Here is a 21,417-nt window from a genome sequence, read left to right as displayed (position 1 = left end):
TTACATTACTGTTAACACAAATAAAAAATGAAAATTGCTAAATATTTTTACAAAAACATGACTTGTATATATATATATATATATATACAATATATGTTAAATAAATCACATTAATTAAAATTATCTTGATTTACAATAAATTAAGAAATACTAATGTAAAATAAAAATTTAAATATATTATAATATAATATAATTTAAAAATATCAGTAATATATATTAGTAACATATCTTTGTTTGAAGAAAATAAAAATTACTTCCAACTGCACATTTGTACTTTTATTTTAATTTTCGTATTATAAAAATAAATTATAGTGAGTATGTATTAAATCAACAATACATATAATCTGAAAATATATTAACTCATATATGTTTAATTTGAAAATATATTAACTCATATTTCTAAATAAATATTAAGAGAAAATTTCAAAAAACTTATTTTTAAATATTTATTATTATCTCAGCAACTGTATATGTAATTTTAAATTCTTTTGTGTTTTTTTATATTCTTGTTATTATAGCAAACTTTTAAAGCATATAAACAAACTTTGTTTAGTAATTGTGAATGACGACAATAGAATATTTTTAAGAAAACATTAAAATTAAATTAAATTAAGTGAATGAATCAAGTAATATATTTACAAGTAATGAATGGAAAAAATTTATTTGTAAAAATTTATTTAAAAATTTGGCATCACGACGAAACGGGATGAAGGAGGAGGGGAGTGTTCGTAATAACGCGTAACTCTAAGATGGCAGCACCTAAAATACGCGTTCTTCGGCTTGATATGTATTATAGAATTTAAAAACTTTCATGTAAACCTTTCATAATTTATGAAAAATTAACAAATGAAATGAAAATTAAAATACTGTCCTTATCATTAAAAATATCGGGTGATCCAAGACTAATAGATGTTTGTTGAACTTATGGTCAAATGATGAATTATTTAAATAATTCGATAAGCGGTGCAGTGACTGGTGATTCTGGCTTGCAGCTGAACAATGTAGAAGTATTATATAGTAAAGTGCAAAGAGTTTATATGAAACCGCAAAATAAAGAAGAACGTCAACGCGAGCTAAGGGTTAATGTGGAAAGTCATGCGGGTATTAGTCCTGTGTGTCGCAAGGTAACGTATTTTGCAATGTTTGTATTAACCTAATAATTTGTTGATATATTAATGTTGATCTAATAATGTTTCTGATAATTTTTCGTATTAGCGAAATTTTTCGTATTTCTATTTTTTTCTTTTTTTTGTTTACTTACTGTTGTACATTAAAGAATTTTAAATAAATTTTTAAATAATTTGTAGAAGCGTATAATGATATATCATATATTTATATTCCAGAGTTTGTGTGTTTTGTTAGCAGATGATGACGACCCATGTTTTCTTTATTCCTTGTTCATTACGGAAGAAGATTTTAAAATTTTAAAGTCTCAGCAAGGGCTATTAGTAGATTTTGATAATTTTGCAACTCAATTAATATATTTGTTAGAACAATGTCAAATACCTTATGGAAATTTATCAAAATCACCACCGAAATTTTTGTTATTGTTAGCAGAAGAAGGTGGAGAATGGATATTAAAATTGGTTGAAACAAATAACTTTAAACATTTATGTCATTTAAGCTTAAATATATCACCTGCGAGTGACTCAGATTTGAAGACACATATGGCCATGAAAATTAAACAATTGAAAGAAAATATTTTACAACAAAATAGAGATGCGCTTGCACTTGAAACAAGACTGAGTGATTTATTAAATAAAGTAGAAACAAAAACAGCAGAATTAGATCAATTAGAACAAAAGTATATGACTGAAAAGAGTCAAATGCAAATATTTTCATCAGAGCAAATAAGTCTTGAAAAAGATAGGTATGTATAACTTTTCTATAAGTATATATATATAATATATATATATATATTTTTTATATATATATATATATATATATATATATATATATATATATATATATATATATATATATATATAAATAGTCATAGAAGTACACTTTCAAATTAAATGCTCTAAAAAAATGTATATTACATTATGGTACATTACAAATTCTACATTGCTTCTATTTCAGTAATAAGATACAAGTGTCATAATCACAGATATAAAGTTTGAATAGCAGATAGAAATATTAACAGTATTTATAAATTATCTTTTGAAAAAAGTATTTATAAATTTATCTTTTGAAAACATTAAGACCACAAAAGTATAAGGATATAAAGTTTGCTATATAAACATTGCAATGTGAAATTTATGTGTTACATAAATATCAATATGAACATATAAACATTGACATAATTAGTTGATATGACACATTTACTATAATTAGTATTATGAATATTGACAAAATTAGAAAACTCATTAATAATGTGTTTAAAGAAAACAGAAAGAAGAGTCTCTGATAGAGATTAATAATTAAGTAGCATAATGAAGGCAAGTTATATAATGAAATTAAAAATTATTAGAAAGCTATAAATCTAAAATATTAAAATATTAAAAAAGTTAAAAAATTTATCTACCATTAGATTATCTTACAATGAAATTCACATATGAGAAATAAGAATATAAGAAAAATTTAAAACAAAATGTGAAAGAATTAGGCATGATAGACAATTTTCATTTCCAACAGAACAATGATCTTAAGCATACTGTTTATAAAAATGATACATAATCTATTACATATTTTGGAAACATTTCCCTAAAACCCAGATGTCAATTCTATTGAGCATGAGCAGAAATTGGCAAAGGATATCTAAATGTGCTACAAACTGAAAAGAAGAATTAAAAGACAAAATTATAAAATTTTATTATTGAGCAGTATTTAGAAAAAAATACAATTAAAATTTGATGAATAGAATGCAACAACATTTACAAAGTATTAAAATTTAGTATATTTATTCTAAATATGTGGTATACTTTTGTGGTGTTCATGTCATCGATTATTGCAAGAACTACTTTATAAGTATTGTTGTCATTGTCAAATTTTACATGTTAGTACATCTTCAATTTTACATCTTACTACTGGCATAAAAGCATCGTGGAGTTCATAATGTAAGTTTAATTTCAAAGTATACTGTATGTATCTATATATAACAAATATTTATTAAGTATTTCTGAAATTGTTATAGATTTGCCAAAGCACAGTTAGAGTGGCAATGTCAAAGTGAAAAACAAAAAATAGAAATAGAACGTAGACATACAGAAATTATAAAACAGCTTCATACTGAACTTGCAGAATTACGTACACAAAATTTAACATATAAAGATAAATTATCTTTTCTTGAAGCAACTAATATGGAACAATTTAAACAGTTACAAAGTCTTGAAAAAGAACTTAATGTTACTCAAAGAGATTTGAATCTACTAAAAAAGCAAAATTCTAAACTAGATACAGACTACCACGAGAAAGATAAATCAGTAAACAGTTTAAAAACAAAAGTTGCTGTACTTGAACAAGAATTAAAAGATAAAGGTGTACTTATTACCAAACATACTGAGATGTTAAAAACTGTTAAAGAACAAAAACAACATCTTGAAGATCTTTTAACTGAGAAAGAAAGTCAATTACAACGTAAACAAAATTCTTTACGAAATGTAAGTGATGATTTAGTCAAAGCTCATGACATATTAACAAAATTACAAAACGAACTTGCTTCAACTAAGTCTAAATTAAAATTAAGAACTAGTATAGCACTTGAGCAAGAAAGATTATTAGATACTAAACAAAAAGAAGTTGGGCAATTAGAAGTCAAAATGGAAAATTTAATGAAAGAAGCAAAAGATGCAAACACAGAGATTGAAAATTTGAAGGAACAACTCAAAACTCAACAAAGTCAGTTAGAAGAGAAAGAAAAAATAATAAAAAATAATGATAATGGTAATTTAATATTTTTGATATATTTTACTATAAAATTTTTATATATGTAACAATTAAATACAGAGATTAATAATTTTTCTTTCATTCACTCTATACTTATTTACTTTTTCTTTCTTTTAAATAAACTTTTGTTTTATAAATATTATTGTATTATTGTGTTATTATTGTGTTACAAATACTACTTTTTTATATTTTTACAGTAATTAGTTGGTTAAATCGACGATTAGCAGACAGTCAATCTCCATTACAAAATACTACTGCAGCAGCAGCAATTACTGTACCATCTTCAATTCAGTTAACATTACCTCGAACGAATAAATTAATTAGTAATAAATATGAAACACGTACACCTGCACCTAATACAGTACAATCAAATGCGTTATCTGGATTGCCACTAAGAAATCCCATTATACAAAATCCAAATATTAATCAAACTACACGTATGACAGCACGCTCAATGGGTGTTGGTATTACTGATAATACAATAGGCATATCAACATTTACTAAAAGTGGTGTTTCAAGTACTAGTACACCTATGGAACGTATCAATTCTTTGAACAAATTGCCTGGAAATGTTGCAGGTTCTTCTTCAATGCCAGCCATTGTAGAAAATAACAATTCATCTGTACCATTAAATGGTACAAAGACAAAAAGTACAAGTATTACACTACAAGGTGGGTTAAGAAGGGCAGGTTTGTCTGATAAACCAATTTTACCATCTGCATATTTTCCTAAAACATTACATTGATTAGATATAAAACAAAAATTATCAGTGTATACATAAAGTAATAACATACATCAAAGTTGTGATGTTGCCATACAAAAGTACTACGTATAAGATAGATGATTAATATTTCAATTAATGTTGAAAAATAGTACAAAATAGTTACACAAAACAAGTAACGTTAAAACAAGTTTTAAATTTTATATTTAAAGATTTTATAAATTTATGTGCATGTATTGTAAGGAAATTTTATATATATATATTCTTCTTACACCCTTATTATACCCTTTTTAAGTGATTTAATTCAATACTTATTGCTAAAAGAAGATAGCATAAATAAAAATTTCAAAAATTTACAGTTTTACCAGCAATTTTTTCCTATATTCTCGTTATATTAATATTATTAAAAAATAATAATAATAATTTAGAAAATTATGTATTAATCATTACATGCACATAATATTTTTTAGTAACATTATGTTTAACAATATAATAAACTGAATTCAAATTTTAAAACAATTGCCATATAAGAAATTAATTAATTCGTTCTTCAAATTAGATACTGCTCATCATTATATTACGAAATTATAATCTTATTTTTCAAATAGGTACCTGGGAAAGTTTTTATTGTACAGACTAAAATATGTAGATATTATAGTTGTTACAAATTTTTTAAACTATGAAATATTAGTCTCTAGTAAACTGATTGAATGATTAAAATCAAAGAATTCAATGTGTCTTATGATAAAATTAGATTAGAGAAATTTGTTATAAATTTATATTTAGTAAAATTCATGTAATGTTGTTTTAAATATATATTTTTTATAATTTTATAAATATAATAAATAAAAGCGATTTGTATATACTTTGTATCACATATTTTTAGAAGTAGTAGTATTTAGAAGATATAACGTAATATTTTATATTTTCAGTATTTCTAGAATTGATAATGAAAATATGTAAGATGTTTGTATAAATAAAATGAATTAGATGCTTCAAATTGATTAATTTTGATAAAATAATTAAATATATTAAACACATATAAGAATAACAAATTGAAATATTTGAAATACTCTTAATATTTGTTTTTCTATAACTTTAAAAGTACGATTTATTTTGATTATATATATATATATATATATATATATATATATATCTTTTTTTAGAGACAAAATATTTCTAGTCTACAAGGTACTTGATATATGTATATGCATTTCACTTTTTTCAATATGGTGACAAAATTTCATTAAATTGCATATGTTAGTTATATACATACAAAAATGTACATAATTTATTAATTACTAAGTGTTTCATATCATGAAATTTTATTAATGTTCAAAAACATTAAAATTAAAAAGTTTTATGAGTACGCATTTAGAGTGTGTATACTCTAAATGTAAAACACAATGAATTGTTACATCATGTATAATAACAAATGTAATAATAATACATATAATAACAGTATTAAATATAATAAATATAAAATAATTTAAATGACTGATATATTTTATTACCTTTTGTACATAAAATTTTTACAAAATATATATTACATAAATACATTTCTTACATACATTTAAAAATCCATTTTTAAAAATTAAAGCTTTTAGTACATTTTTAACATATTTGAAGTGTAGAAATAAAGACTTGATATTAAATATACAGCTTATTCTATTTTAGTTATTATAAGTATATAGTGTGAAATTATATAGAAGTAATAAATAAAAATAACGAGTACATATTTACAGTATAATGTTAAAAATATACCATATTCGGTTGAAATGTATATACAGAGACAAATTTCTAATATTTACACTTTTATATATTTTCATTACTATTTTTTTAGATATTTTAAAATAAATTCAATAAGTATAACAATTATATGCAAAAATAATTTGCTAAATATAATTTTGTGAAAAATTAATATGTAATACGTTCGGTTAACATCTTTTACTTAACATTTAAAGCAAAAAAGAATTGAATTGAATTATATATGCTTTTGATTATTAAAGTGAATATAATTTAAGTCTTAGAACAATCTATTTTGTACAATTTATATAAAATATATTAAATTATACATCTTTATAGAAATTTGGTAAAATTCCGTAATAAAATAAATTATGTTAAAAAACATAATTCTTTCTTTAACATTATTAATAAATAGCTCTAATTTCTATTAAATAGTAATATCATTATTAGTTATAGAATAATTATGTCTTTCTATACATTATGTAATACTATACATATCTAAAATAAAACTATATTCTAACAGCACTATTTTAAGATTTACAATTATTTCGATAAATAAAAACGTGACGATATAGTTGAGTTCAATTATTTGTTGCCTTAAATATTACGAGAAAAAACGTTAATCATGACATTTATCATTTTTCATTAAGATATGCGACAAATTATTATTTGAATTTATTCCCTACACATACTGGTAAATATCTTTTAAGATAATAGTAATGAAAAATATTCACATTAATATTTAAATCTTTGTAAATAATAATTAGATAAAAAATATATATGCCATAAACTTTTTGTTATGCAACTGAATAATTTTCATTTTTTTTTCACATTTTGAATTTGCAAGTTGAAAAGATAATATAACGTATACACACTTAAACTGAACAGCCATATGCTTATCAAAATAATCAGTTATTAAACTTTATAAAAATAAATTTTAATAAAAATTTATTCTGTCAATAATTAATTTATAAAAAAGAAAATATAAATACTTTGTAAATAAAAAATAAAAGTATGTGATTTATTAAAAACTCTATTTATTAATTTATGTCCACTGAGAATGTTGGTGCATCATTCAATGACAATTCTGTACAACCCACATCTAAAAGTGGAAGATCCATTCGTTTGCGTTTTCGTTCACATTTTGGACACGGTTTATTAGCATTTAAACACTCTGCATGAAATACCGCATTACAGGCTCCACACTAAAATCATATAATATCTAATAAATTTAGTTAAACTAAATTTTTTGTTAATTTTATAAAAATTTTTACTTACTCTGTATGTAGATTCCATATCAAAGGGATAAATAACTTTTGGACTATTGCAAATTTCACATATAAAACCTTTCTGACTACAAAGCCAACAATTTATAACATGATTTCTTGCAAATTCTACCACTTTCTGTAGATGTTGTGTAAGAATTCCATTAGATATATCATAAAGGTCAGAAACAGAATATTGGTGAACATGTTCATATAAATAATCTTTAGGTGTAACCTTTTTCTGTAAGGATTCGATTATAGGCTCACGACACGTAAATAAATAAGCTCTCAGTAAATTTAATTGAATTCTTAATGATTGTAATTGAGCCATACTATCTACAGCCATATAAATTCGTGGGTTTAAAACTTTAAGATCTAGTAATTTAGGGCAATCCTGTAAATATGCTGCAGCCTTATTACAAACTGAGTAACATTTTAAATCCCAATTATAAATTACTCGTGATGGAATAAGATATACATTTTGTGACATACAGTTTGAACAGTAATAGTTACAAGAGAAGGAGCAAACATGTGCTTTCGAAAAAGTCATACCAATTGCATGACCACATTCAAAGCAACTATAATTTTGTACATCTAAACCTTTTTCTCTGGGAAGCTTTCCCAATTGTTCGTCAAAGTTTATTGCAGCCTACAAAAATAAAAAATATACATTATACTTTATATTACACATGTATTATATACTATTTAAAATCTTTAAAATTAAAATAAAATGAACTGCAAATGAGTTATTATTACCTTATTTTCTGATTGAACTTTGATTCCATCATTAGATTGTTTTCTTGGATATTTTTTTAAAAATTCTTGTAAATCTGGAACTGATTTATTTCCAACATTATAACTTTGAATAATAGCATCATATGTAGGTCCATCACCAGGAGTACGAGGTGCATTTGTTCCATCATCATGAGACATTACAGATGAAGTTAATGAAGATTCACAGTCTTCAAATGATGTAGACCATCCCAATCTTCCAATCAATGAATTCCCTACTGTAGTTGTAACAATATCTTGTGAAGTTTCATGATTATCTACAATATTTTCAGATGTTGAATTCTTAACATTATTGCACATATTAATTTCAGGGTCAGACTTTGGGCTGTCATTACTTGAATTTCTGTCTTCTATTTTTTCTTCTATCTGTAAATCTTGTCCTTCCTCTTTTAAAGATGCAATTTCTTTTGAATTATTAGTCGAATTATTTATACCAATGTTATCTGATTTCTTATTAGCTAATATAATTTTTAAAGCTTCATCCTCTGTGATACAAGCCATATTGTTAAGAGCAGACTGCGATGAATTAAATGAACCTAAACTACCAATAGAACTAGCAGTTTCAACTTCATCAAAATTGTCACCATCAGTTAATTCTGTTGTTATTGTTTTTGCAATATCTACTGCACTAAATACAGGACAAGATTTCATTGGAGGTGACCATATACCAGCTAATAAGAGAGGAGTATTTGACCAAGAATTTAATAAGCTACTATTGCATGCAAGTTTAAAACATATGTTGTCTAAACTTTCAATTAGCCTCTGTGCAACTTCCACAAGGTCTGTATCTCTAATAAATGCAGACCGATTATAATATGGTTTTAAAGCTGAATTATCTCTTTTAATGGAGCACAAGTAGCTAGCTAAAAGACCTTCGTTCAGAGCCAATCGTATCCAAGCTCTGCAATATCCAACTTCTGTAGTAAGTTGACTTAACGTTTGTATCTGATCTATGATTTGTCGATGAGAAAATACCAATAGTGGACCCCAAAAACTCGGCTGCGGTACCGCGTTGAAATCTGGACCACTCAGAACTTCTGTTACGCGATTCAAGAGACTGTCTTTTAAGCCATGTAGGAACACAGCTTCCAAAACAAAACATAAGGTCATACTTTCGTCGCAGTTGCCAACTGTATTGTTTTCCTCCACTCCAGGTGCACTTTGCATTTCCATCACGCTGATGTTTAACTGCCTTTGCAACGAATCTCTGATTAATACAACTCTCTTGTTTGGATTGACCGTTTTCAAAAACGAATTCATCTTTTCGAATTTGATGTTCTCCAAATGCAGAAGTTGCGTTATTATGGCTTCTTCTTTCAAGCATCTTTGTAATTGTAATAGGGAAAGTTACCTAAATTTCAGAAGGTAACTCGACGAAATCACTAACTGTCGTAATGAGACGTAGTAGATATTACGTAAATTATGTTGGTATAATTCAAACATTACGCCGATACTGACAACGAAACAAGGAAGTACGGTCAGAAGAAATACAAATCGCAACGTGATATGGAAAGCACGCGAACTTCGAACCAGTAAAAACGCATATCAGCCTTATCTCTCTTGATAAATGTGTACTTAAGAAATAGGTTACATCATACAAAAACAAACTACACAGCTTTATTTGTTGGACATTCAACTTGAGAATTTGCAGCCATTATTTTCAACTAATAAGTAGTGTCTTTTAATGATAGTTTAATGTTAATGATAGTGATAACTCTAATTTCTGACACTTAACACATTTCTTCGTTGTTCTTTCACACAGATTATGAATCAGCAACATTTCCGTCAGTTCGAACCTTTCTTTGATAATAGTACATATCAAAACGATAGATCGCGCTGTGATATACCTACATCAATGCACGCTGTATTAGCTATGGTATTAGTGAATAGTGACATTTATTAACATCTGAGAATGCGTTTTTACAATTCTGATGTAAAGCATTTTCCAATATAAAAAAACTCCTTGATGTAAGATTAAAAATGGAAATTCAGTATTTTTAATGTCAGTGTGAATTGACGACGAATAATTTTCATTTTAATTTAAATTCTATTTAACTTTTAATTAACTAATTCTATTTAACTTTAATTAACTAATTAATTATTTTTATTAATGAAACTAATTCTATCTTTAAAATCATTATTTTGCGTATATTGGAATTATTTTATTAATCACAAATATGTCATTCTAAATTTTGAAATTTTTAATTATGTAATTGAAACATGTATTTTCATACAGAGTTAAGACTAGAATCGCTTTCTCATGTATAAATTTATATATTTTTCATATAGTAATTTTTGACTCTCAGAATTTTTCAACCAATGAAATGTGTTGAGATAAATATATATAGAAAAAATTAAGATGTTTAAAATACCATTATTATAAATTTATTCAACAATAAAATTTAATCAGTAAATGTATTAGATTGTAAATGATATAAAATGTTATGTTGATTTCATAAGCGCATAGAATTCAGAATTTAGAGATTGAAAATGTTGTTGTTGAATAAAATTTATTAAACGATTTCAAGCTTGACACTTGGCAAATTTAACATACTCGGTATTTTAAAAATGAGATAATCAATCAATTATAAATCAACTATGAATGATCATTAATTGTAGTGAATTTCTCTAGAGAATTTAGAAATTTTCGAAAGAAAATTCTCGAAGAGTTATATTAAGAGAACAAACAATCTGTTATTTAATTAGAAATTAGGTTAGAAAATACAAATGTCTGGACCATAAAATGGATCATAAAATTCTCAACTATGATAGACTAAAAATAAATTTTAATTATAGTAATTATAAAATTGTTTTAACATGGTTAAAATATATCAACTCTGCTGAATTGAAACTTGATTATTATTTTAAAAAAAGCTACAAATACTGAAACTTATTATAAATTTCGCCATTTAATTTGCAACAACTTAATTGTTAATAAATATTTAATTTGTTTTATTTCCACACAATATATTTTATTTATCTAATACAAAGAAATAATTGATTTACAATTAAAATTTTCGTTTTATGTATATTTTTTAATTAACATAATGAGAAAGAGTAAAAATAAAATTTATTATTAAAATATTTTAATAATTACATCAGTATATATATAACTATATGTAATGATTGAATTTTGCAACATCATTTAAATTTTTAAAAGATTTGACATTCTTCTGAATACTTCTCAAAGTTAAAATTAAAGGAATGAGAAATTAAAATAAAAAAGTAGAAAATGGAAGTATATATGATATTTTCAATTGTCGGCCAGTTTTAATATGAGATTCTTACGATTATAATAAATTAGGTCAAGGAGGCAATGAAAAAATTGCTTTAATCAAAAATTCCATGAGGAATTATAAAATTGTAAAGACTGGTACATCGTCTTATTGGTAATTATTTACATGTTTATATATACATATCTGCGGTCATGAACTGAAAATTTTACTTTTGATTAATTAAATGATACAATGATGCTAGGTGTAACGTGATCTGAATTCTGTCAGCTGATTCCAGTAAAGATTCGAACGATTAAGATTGTAAATTGTCATGCGTTGATATGTTGTGCTCCTAAAACTTCTAGTCACTCTGCTGGATTGCCAAAAACTGCAGGCTGCTAATTGGACCCAGATGTATATTAAAGCAAGGTCAGTTCCGTAAGGTCATATTTGTTTACACTATGGATTTACTGCTCAGAGATGAATCCCTCATATTGTTTCATGCGTTGTTATGTTCGTATGACTGTATAGCTAAGCCCAGATGGACACGTCTCTATGCCTACCTCTTAGCGTTTTGAACCTTGGAATTGGTAGTCAGGTATGATACAATAATAAAATAAAAGGTAACGGAAGACATGAAGTATAATCGCGGGAAGTCCCTGCCATAGAGAAAATTATAAATTAGAAAGTTACTATCCCTGGCTCGATGAATTTGTCTTTCGCGTTACAGTTTTTATCCCTATTGTGTTCAGCAAGACTGAATATTAAGTATGATATAAATACAAGTTACTTCATTGCAAAAGTGTAAAATTTTAAAATAAAATTAATTATTTTATGTTTTTAAATATTTAGAAAAATTAAATATTTTATAGATGTATTATTTAAAAAAACGTACGGATTTTGTAATTTAACTGCTATATTTGATTTGATAAGTTATGTTTATATACATAAATAGATGCAGTGAGAGACAAAACTATTTGTATAATACAGAAATTAAAAGGAAAATATTTTGTGTATTATTAAACATATTCGATTGTATGAAATTCTGTATTATACATGGATATTTATAGTAACAAATATACAGAAATAAATATTAATCAAATTGTGTATTTAAGGACTATTTCTAATTTATCGGATATGAATGATGATGAAATTTTAATGAAATCAGTTTCTGTTTTGCCAGTTTTTTAAAAAATTTGTTTATCTATGAATATTTATTTATTTTTTTTTGTTTAACATAATTATATATGTATAATTAATAATATAGAAAATATTTCTCTTTTTACTTCTCTATAGTAAATGAACAATATATGTATATATTTATAATGTGTATGTATATATATATATTTGTTTTTCATACTATATGTACCATATGTGTGTACATGTGTGTGTACCATATGTATATCACGCTATATCATGTTCACATTTATTAAAATTACTTGCGATAAATTCGCGAATTGCTCGTATACTGATTATAGGAAAAAATAATATGTTCACACTGGAATCGAGTACAAGCAAGCCTGGTTGCGAATAAGTCCCCTTTGATATACCGCCTGATAATTTATAATTAACGAACAGTGTTCGATGTTGTGAATTACTCGCGAACACTAGTATGGATACAATATTGTACATTTCCTGTTACGTTGAGCTAAACATTTGTAACTATCTTAAGATTAAAAATAATTTAAATAATGCTACTTTATTTCTACATATGTATATGTCACAAATTTGAAAAATTTATTCTATCTAATTTTATCTAAATAAATTCTTTTTATTTAATTTTAAATTATGAATAAATAAAAAGAAATTATTAATCACATATCGTTTTTGCATTAATTGTGCCCATGTATAATCAATCAAAAATTACATACTTAAATATAAGATATAAATTTAAATTTTCGAAGTAAAATTATAGTTTTAAAACGTGTTTCCAATTTCAATTAAGGTTTAAATTAATAATATGATAGAGTAATAGAAATTGGAAAATAAATATAACAAACAGAAAATGTAAGAAATAAAATTATTAAATATGACATATTTCTTTTACCGAGTTTTCATATATTCATAGAAATAATTAAATTAATTGAATGTATGTAAAAATGGCTTCGTTGAAAGAACGTTATCAAAGTTTGATTATACTGATTGCTGTATTTTATCTTTGAAATCAATTTTTTGAATTATCAAGTTGCTTTAGATTCTATAAGCAAGTTTTTCTTGCTATACCGTTGCTATATTTAGATATGCACTTAGCGCATCTCAAATGTTGGAACAGGTATACCTTGTGTGAATGACCGAATACGCATGATGAGACGATGCGTGTTCTTCGTTTGACGGCAGTAGAGTTTCTGGTATAGTAAGGAAGACAGATAGAGAAGAGACAACAGAAATGAACAGGTGGAAAGAAGTAGGCAGATTGAACACGAGGACAACGAAGTAAATAGTAGATTCAGGGCCGTAACGTTCTATCTATTATATCCTATTACGATTTATAAATTTTTATGTTGAATCTTATCCTTAGCATTATAATTAGTTGCTCATTAAAGAACTCTTAACGTTTTGAATGTATGTACATAGAGCGCGGTGCTTTCAAATATGTATGTATTAATAGCTAATGTTTAATACTTTTCTGTATAATATTTCGAGAAAACATAGGAAACTATATGATAATATAAAATATCATAAGAATGCATGTACATATGTATATATGTATATTTAAAATTTAAAGAACTTCCGTTCTACAAGGAACAGTATCATGATATTCGCGTTTCCTTTCTATACGACATAAGAAACAATGCATTTTCTCACGATTTACTGCTGCGTAGGAGCCTTATAGCGTTTTATCAGAATATACATAAAGCTAGCAGAATAAACGCAGAAAAAAGTACGTTCATAGCTTCTTGTATTATTGAAATGTTATATTTGTTATACACATAATTTCGAAGCATTACGAAAAAATTTGTTTGCTTGGAGGCAAATTTTCATATACAATATTTCGTTATTGTAATGTAATGTAGTTGAGCCACTTATGAGCAATTCAAATGTTAATTTCTTTTTAATAATCTTCTCACAATTTCTTTTTTCCTTCAAATTACTTCCCGATACTTTATTTTTATTTATCATTAAAAAATTTATTATTTCTAAAAATAATATATTTAAAAAATATATATTTCTTATTGATAATAAGTTGCAAACTGAAAAGTTCCGTTCGTAATAAATTGAAGAGATTTTGCAAAGCACGGACGAAGCAGAGGAATCTATAAAGATTACATTACTACAGCATGCTGGAAGAAAATGTCAAAGTTACGTCGGTTTTATCGACGGCACTGAGGAGAGCTCAAGTGGTGGAAGCGATGGCGGGGATAGAGACTGAGGGTGTCGGGTCGTCCGGTTGGTGTGCGCGGAACAGTGACGATTCGACTGGTTCAGTCGCTGGTTTGTGAAATCGTTATTACTCCGTCGATGCGAGGAAACGCGCGTGCGTTTTGCCCTAACAGCAACGTTACATAGTTACACGCGCTTTCGAATGTCGCTCGAGAACGCATTTAGGAGTTGTGGAAAGATTCGCTTTTATAACAACAGATAAATTATTTCACAGCGTGTTTGATGTCGCGACGCCGTTATCGAACAACCTCCGAGCGCACATGTATCATGGATGTCAAGGAGTAGGCGTCGTCCGTGTTAAATGCCAAAATCAAATATAACATGACATCGAATATAACATGATCGGAACGACAGAACGTACTGATATCATAGTGTATAAGTTAACGGAAAAACGCGTTGTGGCAGCAGCAGCAGCAGTAGCTGAAGGAAAAGAAGAAGAAGAGGAAGAAGAAGAAGAAAGAAGGAAGATTACGTTATTCAGGTTGCACTAAATAATTGATCCCCGACTGATCTCCAAAGAAAAGCAAAAATTGCTGAAAAGCCGTAGGTATTGTTGAATGAATACGAGAACAAATTGGAAATGTTACCTTCGAACACGCTCGAGATGGAAATCGGGAGTTCATCGCCTCCGAGGGGATACGAAACGAGCAGTAAAAGCCTTCTCCTGGAGACGATGCATACCGGTGAGTTGCATGCCGAAACAGCAGCTTGTCGTTTCTCAGAGACGGAGGTCGTTGCTCGATGTCAGAAGGGAAGCAACGAAACGACTAAAACCGCTCCCGGGTCTGAGCGTTCAAAAAAGATGATCGAATCAGCTGGCAGCAAGTCCGTGAACGATCGACCGCGTCAGAGCTTCTCCAAGGTATCCGCGTCCCTACAGAGCCTCGTTCGTCGAAAAAGCCGAAAATACGGCGGATCCTCGTTGCCCTTGGACGTAGATCTTTCGACAAATTCTGCACACCCAAGTTGCCTCCTTGAGCTACCTAGGGAAAATGGTGTCGTCAGCATTTACAATAAAAACGAGGAGGAGACCACTTGTATGAGCACGCGTACATCGACGCTTATTTACGCTTCCTCTGTGCAATTATACTCTAGAGGTGACAATAACAACGCGCAGAACGTTTCCTCGTCGACGAATAATATCGCGACTGTTACCACAACCACCACCAGTACCAATAACATAACTTCTTCGGTCAGCGGAAGCCGTTTCGGTAATACCGCCTTGTCTTTGATAAGGACTACCAGTGTGATTATGGCGGGACCATCCACGTCTTCCTGGAACAATTCCGCGGAGGAGGAATTAGATTACATCGTTGATCCAGTTCAAGGAAATGCCTATTACAAGGGACAGCTTCTCGGCAAGGTAAAAATCTCATGTACAGTTTCAGAGCAAAGCCGAACATGCATATGGAATTTTAAAACGAATGATATTTTATCGAGTGTTTGCACGTAGAATAAAAAAAAAGTATGTAGAGTTTTGTAGGATGTTTTGTTTTTTCTAAAAAAACGTTTCACTGTTTGAATTATTTTCGTATCCATTGTTTTGCACCGCGATCAATTTAAACGATACATCGTTCTACGTATTTTAAACTGTTACAACTACGTAAAAAAAAGAATCATTTAACAATTTACTTAGTCTCGTTTTAAAGCGTGAAGCTTTCATATTGACTGCCCTGAATCCGTTTTTTTTTCTCAAAATATTTTAACATTACGTAACGAATGAAAAAAAAAATTTGTAAAAATTCACACATATGTGAAAACATTGAAAAATTTTATTTATAACTAAATCACGGTCTTGAAGATTGAAGTTTTCCTCCTACAACGACCTTTTAAGGGGGTATTCTAATGTGAACTTTTGAAAAAAATCGATTTTTTTCTTTTGCATATTCTTAAAGAAAATAGTTTCAAAAATAAATCGCTGTAACCTTACATGTGGACTCCTAAAATTAACGAAGTTATGGTTGTTTGAAGGACGCGACGTCATTGTTACCGTAATACTAAACTTTAAAAGCTTTTTCTGGAAACTATGTTTGTCAGAACGATGTCCATGATATCTCAAAATCTACTTGACGCAAAATTTTAAGTACATGTGTGACTATAGCTTCTATCAGAATCAATAAAAAAATTTTATTTTTTATATTTTTTTAGGCTTCCGAAGTTTAACAAAAACATGCAAAAATCGATAATCGAACTTTGAAAAGTATCGCCACTTTTTTAATTACCGACTTTTTCCTTTTGTTTTGGTACCTGCTATAGCCAAACTCATACTAATTAAGGAACATTCACGTTTTTTTTATTTCCGACAAGCAGAATGGCCGGAATCATGGACACCGTGAGACGACCTTTTTTTAAAAGTGACTATGTTTGAGAGTATGCAGTGCCACTAATTTTAACTTTTTTTGTCCCAAAATATTTTAAAACGTCGTTGAAATACGTACAAATAAACCTTGTCAATTTGACTGCAAAAAGTATAATAGTTTCTTTGCAAAAAGTTCCATAACAAAGTTAAAAAAACACGCACTTTACACTAGAATACCTTAAAACTTATATGATTTTTTTTCTGTTATTTTATTGAACTTTGAACGTTAGAGTTAAATGAGTTAAAATTTAAGAAATCCTTGTATTTCGTCATTAACTTTAATGTTGAAAATTCAATAAAATGGCTAAAAAAAAATCGTACAGCAAATTTTAAATGGTCGTTATAACAAGAAAATTTGTTTTCAAGATTATAGTGACTTGACTTACGAAAAAAATTTCTTATATTTTTACACGCGTTTTTACGATTTTTGAGAGAAAAGTAGCCTTACTTTCCCACTCATTAAATATAAGAATGTCTTTGGAAAAAACGAACTTATATCAAAGTAAAAGCTTTATATTTTAAAATGAAACTAAGCAGATTGTTGTATGATTTCCTTTTACGAAGTTCGAAGTACCGACAATTTTTCATCATTATGTGTTCAATTATACTTCTTACTTAAATGAAAGGTAAATACTTATTGGTTTCTTCCTTACTCTTAATTTACCTGAGGTTTCCGGATTTTTAAAGATTTAATATCTAACTTTCACATAATACTTCAAACTTTATTTCAAATGTACAGTAAATCCTTTCAATATTCGGACACTAAATGTTGAAACTGTTAAAATTTTGTAAAAAAAAAATCGTACAATAGTAAACTTGGACTTATTTTAAGGATTAAAACTTATACTTTTAAAACGCATCGTTCATTTTATTTTAAAATGTTTTTACGTTAACAGATAGCAAAGTGAAGACATTTTTTTTCTCGAAAATTCTAAATTATCGTAGTATATAAAAACATTGAAAAATTTTTTTCATAATTGAATGTACAACGGATTTAAAGATTAAAGCCTCTTCTTTACAACGATTATTTAAAATTTGCTGTATAATTTTTTTTCTCGCCAATTTATTGAACTTTGAATATCAGATAAAAACAAATATAACGACCAAAATGTTATAATTTTTTGAATTTTCGTTATCTAATAATCAATATTTAAAATTCAATAGAATGGGAAAAAGAAATCAAGTTTCCGAACAAAAATTGTTGTAAAGAAAAGCTTCAATCTTCAAATTCATGTATGAAAAAAATTTTCCAATGTTTTACATATTAGTAATTTAGTAATTTATAACATTTTCGAGAAGAAAACATGTGACATAAAAACATTTTAGAATAAAATGAAAAAGCTTTAAACTTTAAAATAAGCCTAAATTTATTATTGTGCTATTCGTTTTTACAAAATTATAATAGTTTCAATATTTAGTATCCAAATATTAATCATTGTAATTCACTGTAATTTATCTGTTATTTGCAAAACTTACTTTTTTGTTTTTTTCATTTTTCTAAAATTGTATATTAGAAATGTATTGTAATAAAAAAAATGTTTCAATGATAAATCTGAATAAAGGGTTTACACGGAATATTTTTATTATTTCTATTAGTCTTTATCTATATAATTTTCTATTAGTCTTTATCTATATAAATTTCTATTAGTAACATTTGTCATAAGTTGTAATTCATGAAATAATAGAATTAACATTTGTACATTACATTTTGTAACAGGAGATTAAAAATGATTGAAAATGTAAAATCTTTACGTACTATTAATACTATATTTTTACGTACTATAGTCTTAATTATATAAAAAAATTAATTATATAAAAATAATGATAGATAAATTTTTTATCGTAAATATTCTAATATCTTATCAATTAAATATCTCAATATAAAGTGATTACAAGAATCCAATCAGGTATGTATTATAGATTTCGAAAGTTTATGAAGTTTTGAATTTTATAAAATGCAATTGTATATATTTTTAAAAATATAGAATTAAATACAGAATTATAATTTTTTTATACAATTAATTTTATACAATTAAATTCTATGAATAAAAAGTATAAAACATCATTGAAAATTTAGTATTTTAAAAAGTATTTTATTCTTTACCAATGTTATTTCCTTTTTGTTTTGTCAGTGGATATGTAATAAGATTTATGTAAGGAGCAACAACTTCACGGAAACATATTTTTAGATAACAAACGTAAAATATGTTAATATGAATATCAAATAAAACGTATATTTTAGTTACATTTATTTCATTGCATTTATTTTATTCATGATTCAAATTTGTTTCCATTGAAACAGAATGTTAATTAATAATAAAATATTTATAAAAATTACAGAGATGCGAATAAAATGTTATTTAACAATTAATTGATTCAACATTGCAATATATTACAATCTTACTTATTTATATAAATGAATTTATTCGTTTTATAAACTTTGTTGTAAAAACTGTTAATATTGCTAATATAAATAATCGCATTTGTCAGTTTTTCTTACTACTTCTTTTATTATGTTTATTTTCTTATTTTTTAAATTTAATTTTAAATTAAATTCTATCAAATTGCTCAATATTTAATAATTCTTTTAATTATCAATTATAATAATCAATGCATTTTTATAGTTTATAAATTGTTTATATATGCTACCATCATAATATATTGGATATCTAGAGTTTAATTAATTAACTATGATAGTACATACAAAAGTATTGCATCATCATTATAAAATGATGAGACTAAATTATTTCAATAATATTTTCAAAAAAAGAGCGACAAGAAAGTCACATAAAATTTTGTAATATAATTTGTGAAATAACGAATACACGAATAAATTACATGTAATATCTTTACATTTTTTAAAAATATACTTGTATATATGAAAGATTTCTAAGAATATATAAGTGTATGTATAAAAAATAGTATAATTGAACTAATAAAGATGAAAAATTGAAATAATATTTTAAACTATCACAACTTTCGGATAACAATTCATTTATAATCTCATTTTAAAGTGTAAAGCCTTTACTTTGATATCTCTAAGTTTGTTTTTTTCAAAAATTTACTTTAATTTTACTTTAATTTTAAAAATCTAACGCATGAAAAAACAAGGACAATATGAATACAAAAATACTACTCCTTTGTTGTCTTTCATACGATAAATTTAAAAAACTTAAAATATTTAGAATCTTCCTTACATTAATAATTTTTTGATTGTACATCGGCTAATACTTTTTTTTTTTAGAAACAATATCGAGCGATACTCAACTAATGCATTAGAAAATATATGATTCCATTTTAAAAAATCAAGTTGATCTTCCTCTCTGTCTCCACGTACGAAACAAGTTATTCACATCAAATAATGTGCCCCCTGAAATCATTTAACTTTCATTTGATATATTTTTTCGTATTATCAACAGTTTTGAAGATATTCGAGTGAGTCGATGTAAATGAGTCACCCTATATATAAATTGACATAAAAATGTTGGAAAAAATTAGTGTTGTTAGTAAATAATTGTTTCATGCGCAGAAATATTGCAAACTTTAACAATTACTCTTGTTTATCACTAGAACTATTGACAAAATATAAAATTTGTAGCAAGTTAAAGAGTAAGGAACAAAAAGGATTTACGATAAAGAACACAAGTTTCTACTTATATACATATTTTACTAAAAATCACTCAAGTGTCTAAAAATACACTGTTATTTACGTTATTTACGCTATTTATTTCAATTCTATGATTAATATTATATTCAACGTATTCTATGATAATATAAATGTATAATTTATAATATATATATATTTTATACAAATATATTTTAATTTTTATTTTTATTTGCTTCGGGTTTATTTTTGGAATTTTTGTTTAGTTAACAATTACAATTAATTTTGTTACTTGACAATTTACATTGAAGAAACAGAAAATACGTAAAATGGCCTCGTTCAAATCTAATATCTAAATATTATCATGATTATTTCAGAGACTATAATATTTCTACTTAACTTACCGACTATACTCAGTATGATGTACTTATATTAGTCACTGCAAG

The 21,417-nt window shown here is 26.2% G+C and overlaps 3 protein-coding genes and 1 long non-coding RNA gene across 7 annotated transcripts in view; 3 read left to right on the top strand and 1 right to left on the bottom strand.

Moving 5' to 3' along the window:
* Positions 1-741: 741 nt before the first annotated feature.
* LOC122538047 (spindle assembly abnormal protein 6 homolog) lies at positions 742-4,998 on the top strand. The gene is made up of 4 exons (XM_043671774.1): positions 742-1,124; positions 1,344-1,870; positions 3,137-3,885; positions 4,086-4,998. The coding sequence occupies exons 1-4, from the start codon at positions 933-935 to the stop codon at positions 4,631-4,633; spliced, it is 2,016 nt and encodes a 671-aa protein (XP_043527709.1). The 5' UTR covers positions 742-932; the 3' UTR covers positions 4,634-4,998.
* A 2,374-nt stretch (positions 4,999-7,372) lies between these two features.
* LOC122538043 (pleckstrin homology domain-containing family M member 1) lies at positions 7,373-10,231 on the bottom strand. 3 transcript variants are annotated; one of them, XM_043671769.1, is made up of 4 exons: positions 8,748-10,229; positions 8,377-8,669; positions 7,634-8,269; positions 7,373-7,560 (listed from the first exon to the last, which is right to left on the bottom strand). In XM_043671769.1, exons 1-4 carry the CDS (start codon positions 9,670-9,672, stop codon positions 7,396-7,398), a joined length of 2,019 nt encoding a protein of 672 aa, XP_043527704.1. In that variant the 5' UTR covers positions 9,673-10,229; the 3' UTR covers positions 7,373-7,395. The 3 variants fall into 3 exon arrangements, with proteins under 3 accessions (XP_043527704.1, XP_043527705.1, XP_043527703.1); XM_043671770.1 differs by having other exon boundaries at positions 7,373-7,577; positions 8,377-10,231; XM_043671768.1 differs by having other exon boundaries at positions 8,377-10,229.
* Positions 10,232-11,672: 1,441 nt separating this feature from the next.
* On the top strand, positions 11,673-12,366 carry LOC122538044. Its single transcript, XR_006308770.1, has 3 exons — positions 11,673-11,801; positions 11,890-12,056; positions 12,159-12,366. It is a non-coding gene; the product is annotated as an uncharacterized LOC122538044 (long non-coding RNA).
* A 2,577-nt stretch (positions 12,367-14,943) lies between these two features.
* The window catches only part of LOC122538045 (serine/threonine-protein kinase PLK1-like), a 49,423-nt gene continuing 42,949 nt past the window's right edge, over positions 14,944-21,417 (top strand). Inside the window, exon 1 of one of the 2 annotated variants that reach the window (XM_043671772.1) lies at positions 14,944-16,371. In XM_043671772.1, coding sequence (XP_043527707.1) covers positions 15,589-16,371 — 783 coding nt within the window. In that variant the 5' untranslated portion in view covers positions 14,944-15,588. The remainder of the gene's footprint in view (positions 16,372-21,417) is intronic. The other variant, XM_043671773.1, reaches the window with a different exon arrangement.

This window comes from Frieseomelitta varia, unplaced genomic scaffold (genome assembly GCF_011392965.1).
Source record: "Frieseomelitta varia isolate USP_RPSP 00005682 unplaced genomic scaffold, Fvar_1.2 scaffold_954, whole genome shotgun sequence".
In the NCBI taxonomy this organism is placed as follows: domain Eukaryota; kingdom Metazoa; phylum Arthropoda; class Insecta; order Hymenoptera; family Apidae; genus Frieseomelitta; species Frieseomelitta varia.
Note: the sequence above shows the minus strand (reverse complement) of the source record. Positions and strands in the feature narration are given on the sequence as shown.